This window comes from Mytilus trossulus, chromosome 2, assembly GCF_036588685.1.
Source record: "Mytilus trossulus isolate FHL-02 chromosome 2, PNRI_Mtr1.1.1.hap1, whole genome shotgun sequence".
NCBI lineage: Eukaryota > Metazoa > Mollusca > Bivalvia > Mytilida > Mytilidae > Mytilus > Mytilus trossulus.
In genome coordinates this window covers 88,152,847-88,175,153 of record NC_086374.1, presented here as the reverse complement: position 1 = coordinate 88,175,153, position 22,307 = coordinate 88,152,847, and the positions used below count along the sequence as shown (strand labels likewise).

The window sequence follows — 22,307 nt, the reverse complement described above, 5'->3', positions numbered from 1 at the left end:
TCTATCATTAATCTGTCTTAATTAAATGTTGACTCTAGTATGATTTTGAGGTCAAAACTTGCCACCCAAGGTCAGTCACTCAATTATACATATATTTTTTTTAAAACTTCACCGAAAACAAGTTAAAAGGTCATGCAACCGGCGATGACAGTCGCAGTCGTAAACCAATATGTGATTAAATTTAGAATCACACCAGGTACATAGTTTACGTCTGGCATTGCAAAACTCAAAGGAACTCAAGTTTAGCAGTTCTTTTAATTTCTGCTTATTTATTTTAGATGATAGAAATAAAAAAGCGACCCAAGAAATATAATTCAGAAATAAAAACCATAACAGAGTCACATGCTAGTCGTGAAGAGGAAGAAAGACATCAAAAACTGCTGAGAGAAAATGATGAATTTAAAAACCAGCTTTCAGAGGTATGTGCATGTATTTTGCATACATTTTAGCAATAATAGTACTGTAGTTGAAGAGTTTCCACCGTCAATTGTCGATTTGATGGTGGAAAATACAGTTTTACTGGCGACGCTTAGAGGAGACAGTTAAACAGAAATTTGTGACCATAAAATCAAAATTGACGGTGGCAACTCCTCAACTACAGTACTGTTATTTCAAATATAATACTTTACGAATAGAAAAATAACGTTAGAACATGTAAAAATGTATAAATTTGATATACAAAATAATGGCGGGATGAAACATGATTGTGAGCGTTCAATCCTCCCCTTACATGACCCAGTGGTGCTTTGGCACATTATATGTGCAAGCTGTAAATGTCAATTCGAACGGGATTGACTAAAAGTATTCACAGATATTGTAGCTAGTTCAATGTTTGTCTTGACCTGTAGTTTGTGTAAGACCTGATGTCGACTTCTGATTTCTGTTTTTGCTTTTGCTTTTGATGTTCTTCGTCTGGTCTAAAACATAGTAATAAATTACTTCTCGAAAATCTTAAATCTATTACGAAAATAGATAATCAGCAACACTACTGAATCAATGTTTTAATCTAATAAATTAATTTTGAACAAACGAACCAAGAAAAAGCCTTAAAGGGAACTCAAAACAAGACCAAAGAAATCTTCTCCTATGAATGTGTCACCTGTGTGCAATGAAGATTCAGATAAAATGTCAATACATTAAAAAGAACAAATCTGTTATCTCTTCAAATCAGACAAATGTTTTAGGTACTGTTGTCTTACGATTAAAAACTGCAAAGATATGTCTCTTTTTGGAGTTTCGGAACATACACATTAAATTATGAGTTTGAGGAGTACCTATGTTATGAGAGCAAAAAAGATGTACTACAAAATTTTACATATATTTACCGAAAAAGTATATATGAACTGTTTTCCATGATTTATTATTACGATTTAACCGAATTTCAGTTGGAAGACCAAATTAAAGACCTGAATTGTCAACTAGAGAAAAGATCTCAACAAAGACTAGCAATAAGTGCTGAATACAACAATAGTCCGATTTTTATAAGACATTTTGAATGTGATGATGTCGCGTCGGTACATGAGTTCCGAACACATCTTCCGGATAGATATACAATTACAATAGATCCCTGCAGTGACTCTGGATTTGTAAAAAATTCTAGATTTTCTGTTTCTGATCAAGATTTGGAGTTTTTATGATATATGTTTGACGTTTTCAATAAAGGTTGTGAGCTTTTTATATAAATATGCTATTTCTCTTTTAATTTCACCTACTTCACCAGTAGTTTTTCTGCCATTCAATGCTGAAATACTGCTTGTTGGTTGAATCGTCTAAATTAGTATACACTTCATTTCCATATTTATGCAAAAACTTATGCCGTGTAGAGCCCAGTATGATAAATAGAATAACAACAAAAAACGATACAATGAACTGCCATTATGTATCAAATTTTGTAAATTTCTTGTGTAACCTCAACCTTATATTCATTTGTTGTGTCGTTTTAATTGAAAAGGCTTGTTAAAAACATAAAAAAAAATGAAACATTTCATTTTCAATCATCATCACAGTTAAAGTGGTGAAATTAGGTTATCTTTTACCAACATACGCAAGAAATGCAATCTGTTATTGCAAACCTTAAGGTACAGTTTTAGGTAATCAAATTACCCCTGTTTATACATATGAATATATTCATGAATGAAGGAACTTTGAATTATCCCTTATCGGTATAGCTTATATAAGAGAGGGACGAAATATACCAGAGGGACAGTAAAATTCATTAATCGAAAATAAACTGACAACACCATGGCTAAAAATGAAAAGGACAAACAGACAAACAATAGTGCACGTGACACAACAAAAGGACAAACAAACAAACAATAGTACACATTACACAACATACAAAACTAAAGAATAAATAACACGAACTCCAATATTAAATGTTTGCAATCCTGTCTTCAAAGTTTATCTGCAAGCACGTATAACGAATGAGTCGCTAGAAAAGTAATTATGTTGATGTTTTAGGTGAATTACCATGGTGAACATAGCGCATTTTATAAAAAAAAATATTTATACGGAATTAATCCGCTAGTTTTGTTTTATATTTATACACGCCGCTAATTTTTATCAACTTTAGGCTGCCCACAAAGGATGAATTTTAGTTTTACAATCAATGTTTGGTAGGCTTATTGTAATTCCTACCAAGAGTCAAAACTAAAAAAAGGGTTTGAAATTTATGGGTCTTCCACATGTTCAACTAGTGATGTAGTTATCATGGCATACATGTCTATTAACAAATCACAACAAGAACACATTTTGTTTGTCACTGTCCAAAAATAACGTTACACTTTAACGAAGCATATGGTGACAAACCTAGACAAGAAATCTGTAACAAAGGCTTCGATATTGTATTTCTGTCATTTCCTCTGTTGTTTACTGTATTACTGAACTGAGTTATGGAAACAATGCAAACACTGACCATGACCTTGGAGTGACAGAAGAGCAGACATTTTACAGATTTTATTAAGACCTATCGGTGAACTTCTAGCTATAAATCCTGTACTTGATAGAAATGAACTTGAACTTTTGCCGTCTCTCGAAGTTTTTGACGTTCGATTGGCATATAAATACTAATTTATTACAGGATTATTTCAGTAGATGGGGTCATTTACATTTGAATTTCTGACAGGAATGTTTCAGTATGAGGAGTTATTTACATTTGAATGGTGGGTGTAATTAAGCATGAAGATAATGTCATTAACTCGTTTCTTCACAATAATATGACGTGTGTCAAAAAAAAACTTTTAAAAAGTAGTAAAAGTCATTATTTGATAATAAAAAACAAAACAAAAATAAGTACGGATATTTGTAAATATAGAGTTTGAAATTAATGGACGTATGCGTTATATCTGGTAAAAGATATCGATGTACCTAGTAAGGCGGAAGTTAGGGATATATATATATATATATATATACATACATAATAAACAGGATGAAATAATTTTTGTTTTTAACTAGTCTCCAGTACTATATCAGATCTTATGGTTATACATCACTACTTACTTTACTCTATACCAACACAAGTAGAAGTTGAGATACAATTTACTAAAATCATACTTTACATAACAATACCGAGTCTTCACCATACCTGATCATTATATCAAATTAACTCATCAAGGTTATTATATCAAATTAACTTATCAATGTTTGATATTTTTATTTTTTCTACCAGACGCACGTTTCGTCTACAAAAGACTCATCAGTGACGCTGAAATGTAAACGGTAAAAATGCAAATTAAAAACGCAGATAAAGAGTATTTGGGACCCAAAATTCAAACAGGTTTTGCCAAAAACAGCTTAGTCAATCCATTCCTCGGGTAGAAAATCCTCAGCTTTTCGAAAAAAGTAACAGTTTTCAAACAATTCATTGACATTATGACAATATAAGTTATGATTCATGTCAACACATAATTGCTAACTACTGGGCTGGTCATATGCTCGGTTAGAAAACCTCCACCAACAACGCCAAAAGACCCAGGGGTTGAAATCAAAATCATAGATACCAGAACAAAAAAGGATTATCCAAGACGCTCTTACAATCGTAAGTAGATTCATGATTTTTTTTAGTTTACAAAAAATTATGTATAGTGGATTGGGAAACAAGTAATTGAGAATTACATTAAACCATTTCCTCTTTGCGGCGTGAGTGCTGTCTTGTAGCAGCATATTTTGCTGTTGACAATTTGAAGCAAGATATAAATTAGACGTTACTGGACATTTATCAAATGTGGCCAAATAGACAACACATTAGCGATACAGAAACACGAAAATACATCTAGAGGTCAACTTAGTTGCAAATGAAAGAACATATCAAGTTGGGTGAAATGTAGGTTGTCATGTTCTTATACGTATTGCAATAAGACTGCAATATTTCCTCGGCATCGGTAATGATTGTTCCATAATTCTGACAGCCTGTAGAATTGCAGGTGTCATACAATTTGTTTTTCTCAAATATTGTTCTTACAAAATCAATTTTCAATTATGTAATCTGGAAATTGTTACAAATTTAAAATATGGAAAATGGGAGAAATGTAATTATTATTATGTATAAATAGGCTCACGTTAATAAGGCTTATGAAATAAAGAAGATGTAGAATGAATGTCAATGAGACAACTATCCACAAAGTCCAAATCAAGTGGATATAAGCAATAATTGTCTAGTGTACGCCCTTCATCTATGAGAAGAAAAACAAACATAAACTATAAAATACACCGGGTTAAAAATATGAGAAGACTACAGACCTAATTTATAGCAAACCAAATTTACAAAAAAAACCAATATGAAATGTATTACGTAAATCAACAAAACCAACAGGCTCCTGAATTAGAACAGGCACATATAGAAAATGTGTTGATGTAAGTATTTAAAAATAAAATCAACTAAGTCATGTAAGTTCACATAAAATCAGATTAACTGCGGTTTAGAAGCAAGTTTAATTTTTTGGTTGATGAACGGACGAACAAACGCATAGCGCCAAGCTGTAGCGAGACCTTTTACGCCTTCGTAACAATGGTACATATATCATTGATATTTAAGCATTGTTTATATGCAAAAAACCAATTGAATTTGTGTATTTAGATTAAAGTTAACAACTTTTCAAATAAATGTTTTAAAATATTTCCCTGAGCTTAAGTTCTCCAGCTAGACTGTTTGGTTTATTGCAACATGAAGGTTTTTCAAAGGCCAATGAACTCTCAAACTGATGTCAATCCACTCTTTAAATGAAATAATACAACATAGAATTTATTTCAAGTTGACGTAAAATGTTAAAACAATCGGTGACCTGTTGTTGTTATTTTCTGTGTCATTTGATCTCTTGTGAAGAGTTATCTCGTTGTTAATCATACCACATCTTCTTCTTTTATACAAACAGTAATTGGGTTCGCCAAAAAAATAGGAATTAACATATGAGACCATAGGACAAATGTTAATTAGAATAATATTCAATAGAAACATTTTTTTGAAAGGAAAAGAAAACAGTGCTTTATAAAAAAAAAAGTATAAAGATTTTGATTTCTGAAATCCTTTACTGTTAAAATGTTATTTATGCTCTAGGTCCCGAAACTCAAGGTAAGAAACAGAAATTGTTAGCCCCATACTTTAACGATCCTAAGAAAAATCGTTTGCTCCCTTAACTGCAGAGAACCATGAAATGTAATTAAAGTAAACTATGGACCAATTCAAACTCACTTTACACTACATATAAAATAGAAATTGTGTTTTTTTTATAATTTCTTTGCTTTTGTAGATATCATTTAGTATCAACATGCAGTTTGTCGTCGTATTTATCACACTGATGCGTCTGCAATTTTATCCAGTTTTAATTATCTAAAGTACAATATTTTGTATTCCCTGGTGACATTTTTCTTCATGATGCAATGAAGTTACTCAACTGAATTGACAGATAAACTTGAGCTACCACAGAGGTATTTAAGGATCTTTACTTTCTGTCGAGGCAATAAAAAAGTTTGACATCAATTAATTTCTCTGTTATATTCGTTGATATTTTATTGAAATAGGTTAAATAATGTTCGCCTGTGGTCTTTTCCCTTTCACATATAACGTTGATCCTTATTTGTGTGTACTTTAAAGTTTCCATATGCTAATTGTTACGATTTCTCATACATTGGAAACAATATTTTTGATGTTAATTTTTGGTCGCAAGTGGTGTTTGTGTTGCTTGGTCTTTCGTTTTCTATGTTGTGTCTTGTGTACTATTATTTGTCTGTTTATCTTTTTCTTTATTAGCCATTGAGTTGGCAGTGTATATTCGTTGTATGAGTGTGACTGAAACTCTGGTATCTTTCGCCCCTCTTTTTACAATGTCTTTAGACGATGAAACTGTACATCGATTGATATTTTGTTTTCATTTATTAACTCCCAGTGATAAATAATGCATGCAGAATCAGGCCGAAATAACAAATACTACAATAAGAAAGATCCGTTATGTAGGTTGCCAAGGAAGAGAGTAAAATTTAAACTCTCACTGGAATATAAACGTAGATATAGATCACCTAAAGTCATCTCAGTGTTATTGCAAATATGCTTTAACGTACAGAGAGCGTGTCACTCTCACAACACAAAGCGTATGATTAAACGTCCCCATTCCGACCGGACGTGTAATTTTAAGTCCCTTTATAAACGATTTCAAAGTATTGTATATCTCTGAATTCACAACTACAGGAGAGGTTATCCCTTATTTAACTGTTTCAATTTTATTTTTTTTATAGATTAAGTTTGTAAAAAAATCGGAATTATGAACAATTTTAACAAGTAGGATGGGGTTTTCTTGACGCTTAATACAGAGATATCAGCTATGCGTTATTGGTTTGAATCATTGTAAACTTCCGGATGGGAATGTATAGTTGCTTACATATTGGTCATTTGGTCTCAGATTGAAAATGACATGTGGAATCATACCGCATTTTTTTTTTAATGTTTATACCGATACAAAGCGTGCACCTGACAGTTATAATAGCAATGAAAAGAAGGGGACAAAATAGGTGATTTTACACCCGATATAGCAGTTCCCATGTATAAACGTAATTGCATATAATCAAAAATATTGTCCATACAATATTATTCTTTTTTTTAATTGGTTACTTCATTAAAATAATTCAAAAGTATTGCAAGTGTACAGATTTCCTCAGGGTAAAAAAACGTAATATCAGTTGTCATTATCATTCCAGTAAACCAAAAAAAATATGAAGCCCGATTACAATCTAAAAAACCGTTAAATTTCAGATATTAACAATTGAAGCAGATGTTTTTGTCTTATTTTAATTGTTTCTGTCGTATCAGTTGAAATAAGATTTTCTCTGAATAACTAGTTTTGAAAACACCGTACTCATTACAAAAAATATAAATCTGTAAAGCATACGATAAATATGACAGTAAGACTATTTGATGTGCGCGCCAATGAGACAACTCTTTGGTTTTAAAGAAACGGAGACGTCAAAAGCTTATTATACATTTCAATATAGATTTTAGGATACCTTAATCATATACAATTAAAGAAGTATCAGTTAATCATAGGATTGCAAGTGTATTTTCATATCCAAGTTTAATTTGAAATACGCCAAATTTTCGATGATCTTCAATATATCGTTTTTAATATAGGGAAAGTTCTATTTGTTTTCTAGTGTTTTATATTTTGTACTTAATTTTATTATTTAGAATTTAGAATTTAGAAGTATGTAGTTTCATCGATATTTTATATTAAAAAAACCTGATCTTTAATATTCAAGAGTTTTAAAAGATATGTATATTGGATATAATTGTCTTTTTAGTAGTAATGACATTGTCAATCCGATGTCACACCACTATATTGTTTAATGTTTGTTGACTTATAATTAATTTCCGTTCTATTGGTATTTGCTGATTTTTTTAAAATCCAAACATTCATTTTTCAAACGTTTGTTTGTATGATAAAGGTTTTTGAATAAATGTTACGGTGATCGTTTTTCAGACGAGAGAATACATTCAGCAGAATTGATACATTTTATCTTGTTTCTTCGTCTTTAATGGTGGGAAGCACATTTTGATTACTAAGAGACCACTTTTGATCCTCTTGCAGTAAAAATATAACCTTAACATTATTTCTTTTATGAAAATGTGATGGAGATAATTGAGATGTTTAGCTTTTTTTAGTACAGACCCGGTAATAACTCTTATTCGGTAGGTCAATTTCGAAAAAGAGGGACGGTTTTGTAGATACGACATACAGAGCATATCTATATCATCTGTAAAATGGATATTTCATAACTGGCAACCAATTCATGATAGAGTAGTGTTTTTTTCTTTTCATCAACAGCGTTTCAAATTTGCATACAATGTACTATAAAACCAATTTTCTGTCAACCATTGACAAAGACAATGAGGTTTTAAACTTTTTAAATTCAATTTCAATTTGCTTTAATCAGTATTTTCGAATCATAATGGTTGTAGTTTTAAGCGAGTAGTCGTATCCGAGCCATGCTTTCCATACCATGCCTAAAGCAGATTGACTATTGTGTCCCCTTAGATATAGACCATTTAGATTCGAATCATGACAGTTACTATACCACCACGCTCCTTTATATATCTGTGCACAGTTACCAGAATATATATCGTTGTCTCTGTCATATGTGGAAAACTTCTGACCATTTTGTCGCTGCAAGGAATCACCTAATAAACAAAAACAAATATGACGGTTAAGGTACTGCATACAACAATATTTATAAAAGCATGATATTTCTTCAAGTAGAAACGAATGCTATGTTTAAGTGCTATTAAAACTATATATTTTAAAGGCAATATTGCACTTTTTCACAGCCTTCATGTATTGCCATTTTGAATCATTTAGACTATTATTTTCTGTAAATTTACTGCTTACAAATTTCTTTCATAGCTCTTTGGTTTCTTCCTTAATACATATATTGCTTTGGAATATTTGGCATAACTTTTTGGAATTTTTAGTTTCTAATGCTTCTCTACTTCATATTTTAATCGTCCTTTAACTGTTGTGATTTGAATGCCAATAAATGTATTGAATGAATTGGTTAATACCTATTTTGTTATTGGACACCTGTTATGGGTTTATAACCATCTTGTCTATGAAAGTGCCAGTTTTTGGTGGGCTTCGTGTTGCTTAGTCTTTAGTTCTCTATGTTGTGTCATATGTTCTATTATTTGTCTGTTTGTCTTTTTCCATTTTTAGACATGGCGTTGTCAGTTTGTTTCGATCTATGAGTTTGACTGTCCCTCTCGTATCTTTCGCCCCCTTCTATTAAGAATTAAATTTGGTTTCAATGATTTAGAAACAAGTAATGGTTGAAATTTGGTATCCGAAAATTCAATATGTTCAACAGTCACTATTACTACGGAAAGGTAATTTTAAAATACGAATCTTGACTGTAATTTTCCAGTCCATAAAAAGTTCATAGATCTGTTAACAAAATTACAATCAAAGTTAAATTCTAATAAAATAATATTATAATGCATTAATAAATGAAAAATTACTTCTCTATTTCTAACTCAAAATATTTCTAGAGAATTCTAAAAATCAATCTGAGTGAATAGTTCCAATTTGTCAATGCATGCAACTTATTAATGTTTGCCATATATTACAGGAACATTTAAAACCGTGCCACAAGCTGATAGTCTATAATTAATATTTTAAATATGAAGATATAAAACGTTAAATTAATGAGAAATGGGAAGGAAATTTTCTAAAAGCAACACCATAAAGTATGCACACTTTGTTTTAAAATTTCAATGACATGGGTTGAGAACTGTAGAAGAGGATAATTACATAAAATATGTATTCATTGTTCCCAGTGGGTCCACAACAATCGACATACATCACTATACAACATGTACAGTAATCCGGCTTTTAAACAGAATTGTCAAGAAGTTTCAGTTTCATTTTTCTATAAACATAAATAAGTGTTTAGCTCTGACAGAAGCAATCTTGGTCTTTAAACATCAAACTAAAATAGACGGTTGAGCGTCCAGACATTTTTTACGCTCGCATTGGGAGGGAAGGACTGTCAACATTTCTATTGAAATAAGAACAGAAATTGAAAAGACGGGACTATGAAACCTTTAATTCATGGATAATAGATTTTATCAAAATAGGACACGATCACTAACACCAGACACACAACCCAAATAACAAAAGAAAAGAAAGAATATGTAGTTTCAAAAGTAGAGTGCGTTTTCTTAGTTTTGTATGTTCACAAACATATGCATTTTCCTATATTTACCATATACCATTATGTTTAGCAAACAATCATAAACCTGTAGTCCAGTTGACAACAGTTGACAACACTTCGGTACTGGCATGAAAATACGGTTTTTTTTGTGTTATTAAAATTTGCTGTTATAAAATATTAGAAATTATTATAAATTAAGGAATGTATCTCCCTCATGCATAGCTCTGATTCCTTTCACGAATTTGGCTATACTTTTTGGACCTTTTGGATTATAGCTCTTCCATCTTTTATATAAGCTTTGGATTTTGAATATTTTGGCCACGAACATTACTGAAGAGACATGTATTGTCGAAATGCGCATCTGGTGCAAGAAAATTGGTACCGTTAATTTTATTGACTACTCAAATTCATATCTTGAGGCATTTTCTGTGTTTTACTTATACATCATATACGAGCTGACCATATATGTATGTAAAATTAGGCCACATTCGTAACCCATAAACATTTGACTGGTATTATAGCTATTAAAGGACTTTACTTGACTAGCAAAGGAAATAAAGTTGTCATAGGTAATGTAGTTTGAAGTGTGCCCGTTCTGGGCAGAATATTGATTAGAAGGTGGTAAATAACAACGAGGCTAAACGAGAATCAAATCTTTATTAAAATTCAACTGAACATGTATGCTATGAAATGTTTTCATGAAACAGTTTTCTAAATTATTCATAATTCGTGTTGATATTACTTTTTCAAAAAGAAATCTTTCAATTAGAATGAAGGATTATAAGATAATAGATGAAAAGCTAGAATTAAAAACTAAATTTTGTGTCGTCAATCGAGCTATTTCCTTGGTCATTTCCGGTGAAACAACCACAACGTTTAAATGAAAATAAAAGAGTCAATGAAGATTCCTTAGTAGACGAAACGCGCGTCTGGCGCAAATATAAAATTTTAATCCTTGAATCTATGATGAGTTTATTAAAAAGACGATTCAACATTAATTTGGTTTTTTATAAGAATTTCCGAATCATCATGGTTGTAGATTTAAGCGAGTAGTCATCTCCGTGCCATGTTTGCCATACCACGCCTAAAGCAGATTGACCATTGTGTCCCCTTAGATATAGACCATTTAGATTGACATCATGGCAGTTACTATACCACCATGATCCTTTATACATCTGCGCGCAGTTACCAGAATATATATATCGTTGTCTCTGTCATATGTCGAAAATTTTTGACCATAATGTGTTATCATGGAATCACCTATTAGACAGAAGAGAAAATATGACGGCTACGGTATTGCATGCATCAGTGCTATTGAATATTTTTTGTATTATTCAAACTCCAAATAAATCGTGAATATTGCATTATTTCATATCATTCCTGCGCTGACAGGAAATATGATAAATGTCACACTTACTAAATGGTCAGTTTATAACTTCGAGGTATAGATGACCTTCAAATATATCTGACAAACTTGGAATCTTTGGGTTTCAATGTTCTTCTTTTTCTTATCTATCCAATTGTCATGATTCGAACGCTAACCAGAGTTAAATCAATTGAATTAATTATTGTAAATTTTGTTTTTTAACCCATTTACAAATTAAAAACATCAATTATATCAGCAAACTAAATTGACCTAAAAGTATTTAAGAAGCACGTAATGATAGAAATTATTCTTTCGAGCTTGACATATGTTAAAATCTTATTGCTTCGGGAGTTGCAAGATTCAAATAACCCTTTTGACTGTAAATTTCCTATCATAAAAAAATATAATTATGCCGAATCTAAGAAAGCTATTCCTATCAGCAAAGTTTATCTTATACAGTTTTGGCTGTACGTTTTATCTTCTGTTGAAGGTTTTATTCGATCCAAAGTATTATGTTGTGGCTTTCAAAACGTCAGTGCTGCTGCATAGTTTTGTTCACATCTTGTCTATTTATCAGTTGGTTTTTTTCGGCCATGGGATTGTCAGTTTGTTTTCGAATCATGAGTTTGAATATGCCTTTTCTATATTTTGCCTCACTCTAATTGATCCCGAAAAAAACCCAAATAAACCCAAATAAAACTCCATTGAAACACTACATTTAAATAGGAGCAACACTTTTAATTGACGTAGAAATATGATAAAAATTTCAATAGCAGTTACGATGTGATTAAAGGTATAGATACAACAACTCAAACAATTTGTCTGAAGGAAGTCGGGACATTGAATGCGAGGTGGAAGATACCAAAGTAACAATCAAACGCAAAAATAAAAACTAAACTGAAAACTCCATGGCTAAAAAAGAAAAAAGAAAAAACAGACAATCAAAAGTTCACAAAAAATAACATAAAAAAATCAAGACATCGCAACAGGAATCCCAACAGTACTAGGGTTAATCTCAGGTGCTTCGGAAGGGTAAGCAGATCCTGTTCCACATGTGGCAACAGTCATATTGCTCATGTTAGTATAGACCACGTTATAAGTTTAACGTGGAAGGTCACATTCGGGGGAAAGGGGGATTGTAGTTACGATATTCGAATCATTATAAATAACTTCCTTGTAAGCATCTAAACCCGTATAAGATTACATAAAATTGATGTTCCTTTTGTTTAACATTTTCTAGGGTTTTTATAAAGAAGCATTTTATATAGTGGAGGAAATGCCAAGACTTTTTACTGAAATAAAAACACAAATCTTTAAAGGGATTAAACGATACAAAACCTATGAAATTATAACATTTCTTGTATCTTACATGTGAATTAAGAAATTATCCGAAAGCTATATTTCTACTTTTCCTACTTTTAATTCAAATATGTCAACATTGTAAGAATAGTACAAATAGAAATATTTGGTAGTTTTACCAGTTTGTAAGTATAACATATACACAATCCTACCATATTGCCTATGTAGTCATTTTGTCGTTTACGCAAAAATAAACAACCAGAAACATGTAGTCCAATTATTAACCGGATGACCACTCACTAACATATCTTGACCACTGTATGTGTTTAAAATTTGAATAAAATTGTGTCACATTCAAAGTCAAAAGATTATTTGAATTTATTTGAAGTGATACTGTTTGACTGGCAACGACATAGTAAAGGAAAAGTTAGAAACTCAATAGTTCATAGTCTACACATGTAAATCGAAACAGGATTTATTAAAAACCCAGCAAAGTCCAAATTCAGGAGCCTATATATCAGTTGATGTCATGATTGGTTATTCTCTGTCATACTTCATTCTACTGTTCTATCATTAATGTTTTCCTATCGTGTCTTATTATAGCTTGCGTTTTTCCTTTATTAGCCATGGTGTTGTCAAATTGAGAAAGGAAATGGTGAATATGTCAAGGCGACAACCACCCGACCATAGAGCAGACAACAGCCGAAGGCAACCAATGGGTCTGCAATGTAGCGAGAATTCCCGCACCCGTCAGTTTATTTTCGATTTATGAGTTTGACTGTCACTCTGGTATCTTTCGTCACTCTTTTATTATAGCTGACAATACGGTGTGGGTTCCGCTCTTGTTGAATGCAGTACAATAAACAATAGCTTCGTTAATGTCATCTATGTTAATGATTACATCATTGGTAATACGTCAGGGATATTATATTTGCTTTCCCTTCATTTGGTGGGTTTCAGCTTTTGATTTTGACATTTTATAAGAGACTTCCTGTTTTGAATTTTCCTTACAGTTCAGTATTTTTGTCATATAAATTTTTCCAAGAGGCAATCTTTTGAAAAATATTTATGAAAGCACGAAGTTTTATGCATATGACTTACCGGCATTCCCAGTGTATTTTCCTAACATCAAACGGTATCCATTTTCTTCGTTAGATATATGAAATGACAAATATTCCGCAAACCTGGTTACATTGGTGTAATCTGTCATCAGTATCATCAGAGCGTGATTAGAATCAGATGTAATTGCATGTATGATGTCATTGCCTACAATATTTTCAAAATACACCATTTTAGACGAAGTTCATACATGTCTGTCGTAAAGTTATCAAAAAAAAATTAAAAGAAAAAATCAATAAACAAAATAATATTGATTTGGATGCATAGTTGCAGATCATATGTGATTGTCTATCGTACAGGCTTAATATACTTGCAATGCAGTCACATCAATATGGGCATTAATATATGAGAGACATCAAAATTCTACCAAAATTGAATATGATTATCTAATGTTATTATTTTTTCCTTTTTTTTAAAGAAGTAGCAATCAATATACCCACGGGTTGGGTTGATAAGAAATATGTTTTGTGACAAAAATGGATTAACAAATTCAGTATCATACTCCACTTGTAGCATTTTTCGAATTTCAAACTCCATATTTGATCAAAGAGAGGTAATGTCGAGCTTGTCGTTTGAGCAGTGTTCTAATTTGTTTCTGACGAAGTTTTGATTATAGTACTTAAAGACAATTTTTAAGATATTCATTTAAAAAAACCATCTTCTGATATGATTCGAGCGCCACTATTGAGTCTTTTGTAGAGAAAAACACGCTTCTAGCGTACAAACATATTAGCTTTATATTTTAGATGATTAAACGAAGACTACAAATTAAACAGGTTAGCAAAGAACATAGCAATAAAATAAATATGTACCTATCCAGTGTTCACCACTCGCCTATCCAAACCCATTTTTATAATCCTGCCAACCCCTGTAGAAATTTACAGATCCATCGAAGCGACGTTGAATAGCCTAAATGAAAGGAAGAAGAAGCATGTTCTTGTGTACTTTGTGGTTTTATCATCACAATATTGCATTCAGTAAGTTACCAGGTACATAAATAACAATAGTCCGACTGATCGGAAGACTTAAGAAATCGAAAACTTTTGCCTAATTTATTTATTACGTGCCTACCTATGGTATAGCAAATATTTTACATATATATTTTAACTGAAACTTTAATATGTAAATTTAATTTCAGTATTTGTGTTGTTTGTTTTTGTTTTGTTGCAAAATCTGTTTAACCCTTTTTTGGAAAATCATATTGTCTACATGGATATTTTTTTGATTTGTTGATGTGATGCGAAATTTCCGCGACATTTTGTAAACATACCGTCCATATATGACCAGTTTTATCAACGAAACAATACATCGGTTTTGGTAGTTCACCATACGGGTATATAGTATGAACACCGCTACTGGACAATTTCAAATCTGCACATTCACGTGGTAAGCTAGATGCTAAAAAAAAATAATATCAAAACAACAATTATTTGGTACAGTAACGCAGCTTCACGGCAACCTAGTGAATCCTTCAAATATAAAGGTTCCTGTATTTTGTTATGTAACATGAGTGTAAAAAACCTTTAAAACTGAGTGGTATTATTTTCATTTCTTCTTAAAACTAAGACTTTCGTCGCTACAATTTTGAATTTTGCAGTTTGATCTTTTAGCAATTTAAACAATCACACAGAGCCATATATAGGCATTAAGGAAGTACACATCGTGTTTGATTTTTCTCTATCAAATCTGCTGCAACACTATTTTGAATCATCGGATGTCTCTCCAAGTTTTAGATTTCGTTTTTGACAAATTATAATCTAGATGGTTTACAACACTGAAGATCACCAGCTCTGATGCAAACTTGCAGTTACCGTGTATGATCATAATTCAAATTAGTCTGACCTCAACTGTTATTAGTGTATTTTTCAGTTTGTTCTATAATCAGTTCAAACAAATCCAAAGACTGAAGTGCATCAGCTCTGAGCAAACTAGCAATAACTGTTTATGGTAATAATTCAAATTAGTCTGACCTCAACTGTTTGTCAGTCCGTCCGCCCTCCCAATTAATGTCGTCTACTTAAAAAATCTCTTTAGTCGACAATGATTGATAAGGGTGAACTATTTTTTTATTAGTGTATTTTTACGGGTTTTTTTTCAGTATAGAACTTACGTGTTTGTACTGCATTGGTACAGTTTAAATCTTCGTTACAAATCTTGGAGTCATCACAACAAAGTGTACACTTTACATGGTGGCCTTCAGATCGACGTCCAAATATGGTACCGCCCGATGGTGAACAAGCCTATAACCGTTCAATATATAATTTAATCATAAAATGTATGAACATAACCACTAAACACAATACTTTAAAAAAAAAAACACTACTAAAATCATACAGCTATTGAAGAGAATCAAGACTTCAGAAATGACAGTCAAAAACATTAAGAGGTTTATGAAACTTAAAATCATTCAAAATTTAAACGGTATTAACTTGTATGTTGAACATCAAATAAATAGACGAAGGGAAAAAAGAAAAATTAACTCAAATATTTTTAATTTGATATAACCATGTTAACACGCGATGACAAAAGCTAAGTTAGCAATATATGTTTAAATTCGTACATTCGTTTCATTGGCGAAATCACTTGCCAGCATTGGCCCGAACAAGAGTATATCAAACACTACTCCAGAGTGAAATCAACTTACCAAAAACATGAAATAACAAATATTCTTAACTCAAAGTTGTATTCAAAAAGGAGTGAGCCCATAAAAACTGACAACACCAAACGTTCAACTTTTCAACCAACAGAAGGACGACTGGAAAAGAACTGACATATCTGAATTGTAACAGGCATTTTTGAAGCAAAATGGTGGATAATATTATTATAAAAAATAATAACTTTTATCACAGAGATATGTCTCGCCCTTTTGTTAATTTGATAATGCAACTGTTAAAATTAAAAAGTAAAATCACAAAAATATTAAAAAAATTCAAAGAAGAAAGTCTCTGATCAAATGGCAAAATCAAAATCTCAAACACAGCAAAAAATTGAGAAAAACTGTCATAATCTTGACCATGTATAGATTGATCACTGTTGTATAGCTTAGTTAAACCTCTCACTTGTATGACAGTCGCATCAATTTCCTTGATATTGACAACGATGCGTGAACAAAACAAACAGACACAATAGATAAAATGTCAAAAATAGGAAGACTTCAACAATCATCTATGATAAACGTGATGATTTGAGCATTCCAATTGTAAACTTTCAATTGTGCAGCAGTGAAATACCCTTTTGGCCATCGGATGTATGGAATTGTATAAACATGTCTTAAATGATATCGGTAGCGCGCATGCATCTTTACATTATCAAGACTTCAGAAACATAAGTTTACTCTGAGCTCAAACACTGCTGCATTACGATTATGAGGAAGAACAGTTGAGATCCACATTACACAAGTGGTATTGTCACTATCGCGAAATTTGTTGACTAAGTTGACTAGCTGATGCGATGTGTCTGTGCCTTAATTATTACGACACATGTTTTCGATTAATTCTAAAGATCGTCGTTTCAGGTTATTGACATTTGTATCACTAACTTAACCTCATTGGTATATCCAGTGACACATTTTTTGTGACCATTGCATAAACACCGTTACGCACTGATCATCCAAAACTGAAAAAAAATACAAAAAGTTGTTTGAAAAGGTTAATAAGCTTCTTCTTACAAATATTGTATACTGCTGAATGTTTAATACTTGTCTATTTTAAGTCCCAATTCCTCTAAATCCACGGCATGGTAAAATACTAGAAGAAATCATCTTCAGTGCCAGAAATTGTACAATCCAGAGCCCTTTGTGGAATTCTTCCCATTCCTTTGACCACATTTCAAACAACTCATTCGAACAGCTTGCAACAATTAACAAAGCTTTTCCAAATATGTTTTTCAAGATAGAGGGTCATTGTTTATTAGAAAGCAAATGTTTCAATGTTCTAAATGATAAAAGTAGTATACCGCAAATACCGGCTCCAAATCTAGTTGTTTTTATTGTTCAGACGATTTATAATTATGATTCCCGTGTTATCCTCTCTAATCTTGAAATAAATATGGGAATTATATTTATTTGACCATGACATCTTTAAGTGAACAAGTAAATAAATGTTTGAAGAAAAGTCAATGTCCTTGACGTTGTATATTATTGGTAAACATCAGCGTTTAATGGTACATACCTGCTGAGAGGCACATCCAAAATCAAACCCAGATGATCCGGATTCTGTTATAAAGTGATGCATGTAGCATAACTGCAAATATAAATCAAATTAAAATTGAGTGTTTTTGTTTATTGTTTTCTTTTGTGATCCATGTTTCTTGATTGGGTTGATCAGGGTAGATGATTTTAGTCATTATAAACTGCAATCCAACTCATGTTCATTTGCATATTCTTATCTGCTCTTTGGTCGGATTGTTGTCTCTTTGACATGTTCCCCATTTCCATTCTCAATTTTATCTTCTTTTTAACGCGAATGTGTAGAGATAAGAAGTACATATGGAAAATAAAGATGTGTATGCTGAAAATATCAATTAGCTTAATATAAGCCCCCAGGAATATTATCCTGTATCATTATTCTTTTTAAAAAATATGCTGAAAATGGACAAAAATGCAATCGTTGGGGATATAGGAACAACTAAAATTTCATGCATGTTTCAGACTACAAAGATAAAACCGTTGTCCTTGAAACATAAACAATCCCCCCCCCCCCAAAAAAAAGGAACAAAAACAAAAATGTATGAAGATATCAATTAATGACAATATGTCAGAAGAAACATTTTTCTTTCAAAATATGTTATCAATTAAGGATAGTCGTTTCATATAAAATCTAAATATTCAGTTGTTTTCATTACAGTGTTTTATCTGTACAATTAAAATCTTTTTTTGTTATATAAATTATTAATACGAAAAAGGAGACAATTCTGTCAATTGAATCTGAGTTGTAGATAAATAATCAGTTGGTAAGCAGGCATTGTTAACAAATGGCCTATATCTACCTCGTTATCATCACATTGAATTCGATGATTGCAGTTATTAGCACTCTCCACCGCAGTGCATGACAGACATTCTTGTCCACCTTCTACACACAATTTAAAAAAGAAAAAAAGTTACGATCATCAAAGGTAGCGAATAACGGTACCACATATGAAGCAGAATCAAATTACTCTGTCGGGACAACTGGGATCAATCTTGTTATATTTTCTCACTTTGTGTTGCTCATTTTTTAGTTTTCGATATTGTGTTTTGTAAACTGTTGTCCTAGTCAGGGGTATGACAGTTTGTTTCCATTCCTTTAAAATGTTTTTATTTTGCCATTTGACTTGGGACTTTCTGCTTTGAATTTTCCATGACGTTTCCAGTATTTTTTAGATTTAACCTTTTCGCTTGTTTACGATGGTGATAACCTTTCTTGTTGAAAAATTTGCCACTATCACTTTTCGGCTATTGATTTTCTGGTCTTAGGTTTTTTTTAAAGATCATGCGTTATAATTGAGAAGCATGAACTGTTTATGAAATCAAGAATATTTGATCTTTTATCAATTCGTATACATACCTACTCTCCTCGTCGTATATAGTAAAACAATCAGTAGGTAATCTAGAATTAATCATACAAAATGAATGATTGACACTAAACAGAAGCATTAAAGACATGAAGTTTGTTGTTATTTACAGTGCTTATTATCTGATGACATATTTTTCATAAGTTATATAGTGATCTTTGTAAAAAAAAAAGAATATTACAAATATAATTGTGCAGTTATGCAGTTGTAAACTCGAGTTCTACTGGCTGCCTTGCCATCTGCTAAATAACCATGTTCGCCGTACACAACCCAATAAAATTGTCCCAATAGAAGAAACCTTCTTACAAAACATGTGCCTCTAGCCAATCAGAAATCGCGTTGTAATATGTTGACTCTAAACCAATGTGCTCAACCTATTGACCTAAAATCATGTGTGCTATAAAAAGAAACAACGTAAGGTAAACGCTTATGTTGCCCTACATAAGGCCAGTTGACTTTTTATCCGGTCCGCTTGTGGGAAATTCCACTGGTTGACATCTATATATGTATGACGCAATCAATGGCTTTATCAATCTAGAGAAATGCAAATAAAATATATCTATTATACATCTCTGTATTATACAAACTTAAAAGTAATAACAGATTTTTGAAAAAAAAATGTTTTTCGTCCAGAAAACCCATAGAAATATAGATAAGAAAAAAAAATAAGATGGAATGAAATAAAGTGAAATGCTCCCGATCACATTAAACCAAACGGTATATACACATATGTTCTAAATACACATATGTTATTGGATCTGTTCTTCTTCTAAAAATGAAGTCATTCTTTTTTGTAAACAATAGTTACGGAACAGTCGTTGAAAACTTATGGACAAAGAGGAGTACGATTTATGTTTACGGCAGTTTCAGTAAAATCGTTAAACAGATGTCCAGGCTTAAACATATTGCATGGCAAAGGTCCACTAAATGGCAATAGAGGCGCTTTGTACAAGAATTATATAATACCATGAAGTTCATCTTCCCAAAACTGATCTTTTAGTCTCTGAAATAATTTGTCACACTCTGTATTTTATTGATTTACATACTTTTCAAAGGAGGACACGGGGCAATATTCAGAACTGGAATTTTCTCATTATCCCTGATTTTTTTTCTTTGTATGTGATAAATAAATTGAGGTATATATTTTCATTCTGTCAGCTTCGCTAATTGACGGGTAATGTTCGACGTCTCCTAAACCCATGCGTTAACGTTCTGCCATTGCCGCTTTGAAATTTTCTCTTGAAGCGCTAAAACTTTCATTATTCACAATGTCATTTTTTTCATTGTACGATGAAGCCTTTAAATATCTATTTAATGAGTATATCAAGCACTGCAGTATATTTGTTTTACATCGATTTCAACCAGATTTACGCACGTCCGTACCCAACACTTCAACTAGTTTTAAGGTGTCATACTGTTCAAATCCTTGATACATTTTCTTTACTTTTAGATACTCCCTGAAAATAGTTGCTGCTTTATTGTTTTGTCAGCACTAATTTTCAAACGTTTTTGTTCAATATCTTCATCACTAGTATCGACAAATCGTCTTTTATCAAACTCGATCTTTAGTTGGCTAAAACACACGAACTATGCACTACATGGAAAATCAATAGATCATCAAGTTACACGATTAGTGGGCGGAGTAAACATGTGAATTTTGCGTAGTGTTTTAAACGTTTCATTAATTAGGTACCTAATACGGAACAAAATGTTAGCATGCTTTGACCCATCTAGCACGATTATTTAGACGGATTCGAAATAACCATGTTAGTTGGGTGAAAGCATAATAACTTATAATGTAGTTTATAAACTAAATAAATCAATCTTTATCCATTTTTCAAGTATAAAATGTAGCTTAAAAATGCTAAAATAGTTGAGCTTATGAAAATTAAGTCCCTATAAGTCTTCTAAACAAACTTGTACTAGATTGTAACTAATTCTTCAATCACACATAGTTTCAGACTACAATATAGTTTTTTAAGATGATTGGCTTTACTTTACACTTATATTCTATATATAAAGTAATCGTAATAGAATAGAAAACAAAATACTTACACACCATTTCGTGTAGCACATTCATTCCATTGTGTAAGTTAACATTACTGATAAGATAAAAAAAAAATCAAATGACCTCATATAGGATAGTGCTTACATTATAACATAGTCGGTCTGGTTTTGCATGACCTGATTTTAATTTGATACCTACTATGTATATCCACAACTTTCTTTTGCTAATACACATGTAAACTAAATATCAAAAATATTCACAGTAAAAGTCCGTTATACCAACACATCAAAGAAAAGTCAAACTTGAAGACCAATAATGGAATTGGCTAATTATAACAAGCCTTTTTGTTTCTTATATCTTTGAAATTTGTAGTATGGCTTCATTTTCCAATTTCGAGCAAACGGCAAAGTTATATCGAAATAGTTTAATTGGGTGCTGTCTCAGCGAGGTATATCATGTCATCACCTCCTAACTTAAATAAAGAAAAAGGAAACATTGCTCATGATTGACGGATTAATTAAAAATGTAAATTGTTTGACGATGCCGTGGAAAAAGAAAACACAAGAGAGATGATAGACACCAAAGAGATATTCTTTAATCGAAGACTATTTGACAACGCTATGACTAAAATATGAAAAACGACGAAAAAGACAAATAACAGAACTCAAAATACAAGTTCGTGTCAATATGGAAAGCTAACCACTGAGCAATACGAACCCAATGAAAATAAAAGATAAACTCATGTGAGGAAACGATGATAGTCCGTCGGAAAGG

General features: G+C 31.7%; 1 protein-coding gene and 1 pseudogene across 1 annotated transcript in view; one reads left to right on the top strand and one right to left on the bottom strand.

Annotated features, from left to right (window-relative positions):
- Positions 1–1,683, top strand: part of LOC134708273 (gamma-aminobutyric acid type B receptor subunit 1-like) — an 84,893-nt gene extending 83,210 nt beyond the window's left edge. The window contains exons 17-18 of the mRNA XM_063568688.1: positions 279–419; positions 1,386–1,683. Coding sequence (XP_063424758.1) covers positions 279–419; positions 1,386–1,637 — 393 coding nt within the window. The 3' untranslated portion in view covers positions 1,638–1,683. The remainder of the gene's footprint in view (positions 1–278; positions 420–1,385) is intronic.
- A 6,731-nt stretch (positions 1,684–8,414) lies between these two features.
- On the bottom strand, positions 8,415–21,629 carry LOC134705501 (microfibril-associated glycoprotein 4-like; annotated as a pseudogene).
- Between the last annotated feature and the right edge of the window lie 678 nt (positions 21,630–22,307).